Genomic DNA, 6,000 nt, shown 5'->3' on the forward strand with positions numbered 1-6,000 from the left:
GTACAATATAAAGCACCTTGAGGTGACCGTTGTTGTGATTTTGTGCTATATTTATAGAACAGAATTGAATTGAAAAGTACTGGGTCCCTACATCTCACATTACAGGAGCTGCTCAGCCATAGAAACCAATGGCCTGAAGCTCCCAGCACACAGTTTTCGTGCTGATGTTAATACATGGTCTGGCTGTGGCTCTAAACACTTCCACTTTTCACTTACAGTTGACCGTGAAATATCTAGAAGCGGAAGAAATTTCACACACTCAACTTCAGTGAGCTCTTTAGAACGTCCTTTTCTTTTTTTTTAACAAATGCTTGTATAGGCAGACTGCAGGGCTAGGTGCTTGATTTTACACATCTGTGACAACGGCACTGCAAAGATTAAGGCCATGTCCACACTAATAGGTTTTTGTTTCTTTTTCTCTCCATTTTGGCCTTCCGTCCACACTGAGACTGCGTTTTCGGTCAAGGAAAACAGCGTTTTGAAAACGCTCTCCAAAGTGGATACATTTAAAAACGCAGTTTTGGCGTCGCAGTATGGCCAGCGAACCCTTTTCAAAAACAATGACACATTTTAGTCATGTGATGCAGTCATGTGACCAATTAACCTAAGATAGCGGAGGGCATTACACAGCAGTTGTTTTGTTTGCTCTCAATTTTGACAGCCCTGTTAAAGATCATTTGCTTTGTTTCAGAACGTAAGTTGTAATAAACTGGAACCATCGTGTGGTTGTTTTCTGCTTTTTGTCGTAACATGGATGATGCAGCCAAGCAGGCGTGCTAGAAGCAGCTTCTTTTATCGGTAATCATTTTATGGTTAGATCGATAGTGTGGAAAATAAACTGGGATTCTTTTGGGACACACAACCATGGATCCACAACAGTTATTAAGTTAGTCAGTGAGGAAGAAAATATATTTTCTTTGTTTTGTTCTGTCTACTTGATTCCCCTCTTAAGTCCCTTGTTTCTTCTTCCTCCCCCCTCCTTACTCGTCTTCTCTTGGGCAGATTTCATCCAGTGGCATCTGCAGCAATAGGCCGGTTCAAATGGTTATTGACAGGGAGTACTGGGGATTTGTGGTTGCACTTATCACTAACATGGAATCCAGTGCCCTTGGGTCCTTTCTCTGCTTCTCAACCTCACTTCATCCTCTTGTCCTTTATTGTACTCTCAGGCCCTCCTCCCGTTGTCTCATCTCTCGTGTGCGAAATAATATTTTCTTCTGTTGTTTTTTTTTCTCTTTTTGATACTTTTGTTTGACTTTTCCATCTCTCTAATGCTCTTTTCTTTTCTGTTTTCGTCTCCAGAACAAGTTGAAGACTGGGGGATAAAGAAGAGAGGGCGAGAGAGAAGGAGCAATGAAGAGTTTATTGTGGGGGGATTTCTGATTATTGAGCGACTGACAGACTAAACCAGAGTGGAGGAAGAGGGGGATGAGTCAGCACCGAGAAACACACCCTCAAAAACCCAATAGAGAACCAACCCAGAAAGGAACCAGATTAGAGGCACCGAGCACAGCACCTTCAGAGAAGAACACCTTTTCCCTTCAATACTTACCTCTTCAGCACCTCTTTTACCCTGTGTCTTTCTCTCCTGTGGGTGTGTAACAGAGGAGCAGTGACACTGTCCTACATTTTGGAGAAACATCAGGTACCAGCAGGGATCAGACGGCCTGAGCTTGGCCCTCTAAAAAGGGATAATGGTTAACCAGCACTGCCTCAAGAAACCAGTCACCTCTGTCCCTTGGACCCTTCTCCACACTCTCCCACTTGGAAAAATAGAAGTCTATTTTATTGATAAGTCAAATCTATTTTGTTGTTGTTGTTGTTTTCATTCTCCTAATGCATCGTTGTGTACACAAATGCATGTCTATTTGCATCTGTTTACTTTGTGTGATTATTAATAATGAAACCATCTGTGTGTTGAGTATTCATCTAGACCAATACTTGTGACAATGTCTGAGCAGGAAATAAAAAGACAAAGCAGAAGCTGTCGCTGAACTTTTCTCCATAAATATTCAGTTTCCACCATCTCTCTTGTGTGTGTGTGTATGTGTGTTTTATGATAATTACTGTAAGCATTACCCATTTTTGATGGATCCGTGGCCCTTGTGTTGCCACAGCATTTTTGCCAAATGGAGTGAATGAGCCCAGGAGAGACAGACTGAAGCACAGGGGAAGTATTTGTCCCAGATGTTGTGCTTCATCATCGATCTTTCTCTTTTTTCTTCTTTTTCTGTCTTTTTTTTTTTTAATATAGCTCATTGTGTGAATCCTCTGTGCTCTAGCTATTTGGGGGAAAAAACAAACAAAAAAAGGGCATTCTTTCTTGTCTGCTTATTAATCTGCTTCTGTCTTTCTTTCTTTCTGGAGTGTCTCTTCTCCGCTCAGTCTCCCAGGTTACTGCTGCCTTGAAGGAGACTTCTCGTCCACGCTGTCTGCATCCTGCCAGACTCTCTGAGTTAGATTTACCTGCAGACAGACACCTTATGTATATGTATGAGTACGGATGGGGCTGTGCATCTTTTTATTGGCCCGTTTATTGCTGCAGTAACATTATTTTAGTGTGTGGATGTCAAAAGGACATTTTCTGGACTTGATGTGGACGCAGGGGATCGCAGAAGAGACATTATCTTAATTCTCCATCAGAAGAAGGAACTGTGTGTCAGGCAGGGTGAGACAGGCGTGGTGGGTTTGTGTGCGCGGTGTGTATGTGTGTCCGCGCAAGCATGTGATTCGTTGTGACTAATCCCCCTCTGTCAGTCAGCTGTCCTTTTGCTTTTTGACTTTTGGAGTCTCAAAGGGGTTAGGGGTTGATTTCTATTATACAGCGGCTATGTGTGTTGGAGGGGTTTTCTAAAGGTTGGGGATAATGGGTATTGGAGTTTGTGGCAGATGTTCCTTCACAGAAACAGACTAAGCCCATTCCCCCACCCTCCATCACCCCCAACCCACTTGTTTTTCACTGACACAGGCTGCATGACTCCCTGTTGGACCAAGTAGAGCCAAGGGTAAGTGATTTAAGAGTGAATTCCATCTGTAATAAGATTATACGCACTCTACGATAATTAGAAGATGATTAGAATCATTAGGGCTAAACACCGGGCTTTTCTTTTTCTATTTCAACAACCTGTTTAAGGTGTAAAGTGACTAAAATTGCCCCGTATAGTTTGTTGCTGTTCTTTATAGTACCAAATGGTGTATATTAAGAACATTTAGCTTCTTTAGTGTGACTCATTAGAACCGCAAGCCATTCAAAATTAATGTACTGATATATTAGATGGGATTTATATACATCCCTTCTGATTCTCTATTACCAGAGGAATGCTTAGATGTTAGCAAGTATTTTCAAAGGTTAAATATAGAAATGAATAATAGGGGAGTGAGCTGAAAAGGTTTTACTGCAATTTCAACAAGTGTGACTGAGATGTCCTTGAGAACCAAGCTGGTCTTTAATAGTGAAGGGAGGCTGTGTGGTGGCAGGAGACGGTGTTGAATCTGGGGTCAGAGTTCAGGATGAGTGCTGGAGGTAGCGACAAAGGCATTATAGCCAAAGGTACATTTAAACTGCCAATCATTCTGTTCTCTTTTTGCACAAAAAAAACCATGTTACAAAATAAACCGACACACAGCACACGTCTCTTTTCAGGAGGTCTGTTAAATTTGTGGCGCCGGAGCTGTCACGTTGATGTTTTCATTTGATCTGCTCTTGGTTGATTTTGGCAGCGGGGGATTGATTTTTTTTAAAGACAAATTTCTCTCTGATCAAGATGGAAAAACAAGTTACAAATCATATTTACAAAAAAAGGAAGTCTGCTACTAGTTTGGTAGTTTGCCGCAAACAATTTATAGCTGAATCGTGGATCATTAAACAAATCGAAAATATTTCCAAACTTGATTCCAAAACTTAGTTTCATATCACTCGTTAAAGAAACCGAATTGAATCCATTTCCATTTTAGTCATGTTATATCTCTTTGATGTCACCAGTACTTCGGGGGGGGGGGCAACCCAGCTGCCATATGGCGACAGGCAGGGTGCACTCTGGACAGGTCGCCAGTTTGGCACTGATTCATAATTAAGTCCTCTGCCAGCCTCTGATAACATCATCAGTGTTTACAGATGAGTGTTTTTTCTGTTTTCATTTTGTAGATAAAACATTTGTTGGGAGACCTCTTGAGGGTCACCATGCATGCTGCCACACACACACACACACGCACACAGGGCTTGTCTGTTTTGTTATTAGCCGCTGATTTGACACAAAGGGAAGATGGTAGGAGAGTGTCCTTTGCTCGTAAGTGCTGTAATGGTTCTCAAGCTGAGACTGAGCCTGCATACAAACATCCAAAGGCATGTTTTAGCCATCCTGTGTAACATAGCATTCCAAAAAGGAGTGAACTGCCGTTTATTTTTAACTAATGATCCACGTCAGGTCACTTTTATAGGTAGCACATCAAAATTTATCTTTGCAGTGAAATTATTATTATCAGCAGCTAACCTAACAAGTATGGGTACCTGGGGATAACTCTCACAGGCACAGGAACAACAGAAAGACCCCAGCCAGCTGGTGGAATCAAACCCAGGACAGTGCTAGCGATGGTACCACTGCGCCGCCCTTTAGGAAAGCATGCCCCCCCCCCCTCCCTCCACCACCACCACCACCACCACCAATTTCAAGAGAAAATCCGTTTGTGATGAAGCAATTTTTGCTTGAGAGAAGGTGGTACATAATTTAAAATCCAGCTATTTATTCTCAATCTTAGGGTGGGACCAGTGTCAGTCACTGGCTACCAAGAACTCAAAAAAGTTGGCCTTACCTTTAATAACTGTAAACTGTATGTCTGTAGCCATCATAATGGAAGCTATGGCTGAAAGAAATGGATTCATACTTAAAAAATGCCACATACCAATACTAATATACAAAAAATGAATGTTTTCATGATTTGAAACATAGAAAAAATACAGCTTTTTCAGCCAAATATGAGCTTCAGACTAGTAGGTCCATTTAGAGATCTTCACTTTTTATTTGGATACTTTTGATTTTTTTTTCTTTATCACAAAGATATTTAAACTACATCAAAAATGCTGATACTTCGGCCATAGTTTGTCATCGGTCTAGTTTCCTCTACATGGCTCTCCATTCCATATCCGTAAGAGATTTAGCCCAAGTGCACAACCAGGTCCTTCACTTCTTTTTTCTCTGGATAACAGAGTTTGGTGATGTCGCGGCCTCCAGCGCTGACAGTTTCTGTGTAGTTTTCCAGCACTTCTGTCACAATTTTGTGCAGGAAGACGTTGAAAAGTGTCAGGGATAGAAGGCAACCCTGATGCACTCCAAATGAGGTCCAGAATCATTATGCGGAGGAGATGTTGACAAGTACTGTCCTATTAGTGTTGCTGTGCTGCTGCTTGATGTTTCTAAAGCTTTTTGACTCTTGTTATACTTCTGCGTGGTGGACCAAAGAGCTACACAACACACCCTGTCAAATGCCTTAAAAAACTACACAGAAAAACATGATCAAGGTGTTCTTCATGTTCCCGCTACTTTTTCTTCTCTCAGGCCCACTTATTCTTCAGTAAAGACAAATAAGTGACACATCCTTTTCTTCTTCTTCTTTCAGACGCTTCCTTTAGGGGTGTCCACAGTGTATCAAATGCTGCCATCTCACCCTATCCTTTAGATCCTCTTCTGTAAAACCATCATTATCACTCACTAATGATCCTATTTTTTTAATAAAGTCTCTTAAAACGTATTACAGGTATTTCACTCTTTACATGCTGTTTTTACCAGCCGCTATCAGTATAGCTTTTAGCGTATCTTTAGTGGAATCCATCTCGGTTTGAACACAGAATGTTTGTCACTGCCACCAGCACCACTTCCTGCATTGGTTGGCATGAAGTGATTAGGATAAAGCTAAAATTGAATTTCAGTGCTTTTATGATATTTCAGTCCTAGATTGCCTCTGTCCTCTAAAGAAACAGTCTTGGGGGGGAAAAAAGCAACAGAA

General features: G+C 41.4%; 1 protein-coding gene across 4 annotated transcripts in view; it reads left to right on the plus strand.

Moving 5' to 3' along the window:
* The window catches only part of chchd3a (coiled-coil-helix-coiled-coil-helix domain containing 3a), an 82,608-nt gene extending 80,591 nt beyond the window's left edge, over window positions 1–2,017 (plus strand). For 2 of the 4 annotated variants that reach the window (XM_086269070.1, XM_086269069.1), the window contains exon 9: window positions 1,303–2,015. In XM_086269070.1, coding sequence (XP_086125196.1) covers window positions 1,303–1,326 — 24 coding nt within the window. In that variant the 3' untranslated portion in view covers window positions 1,327–2,015. Of the gene's footprint in view, window positions 1–1,302 lie in introns of all 4 variants that reach the window. The other 2 variants (XM_086269068.1, XM_086269071.1) reach the window with 2 other exon arrangements.
* The last annotated feature ends 3,983 nt before the right edge of the window (window positions 2,018–6,000 follow it).

The sequence above is a fragment of the Aulonocara sp. 'chitande type north' Nkhata Bay genome, linkage group LG17 (assembly GCF_057382095.1).
Source record: "Aulonocara sp. 'chitande type north' Nkhata Bay isolate Kocher_YH1m ecotype deep benthic linkage group LG17, A_spYH_male_GT1.1, whole genome shotgun sequence".
NCBI lineage: Eukaryota > Metazoa > Chordata > Actinopteri > Cichliformes > Cichlidae > Aulonocara > Aulonocara sp. 'chitande type north' Nkhata Bay.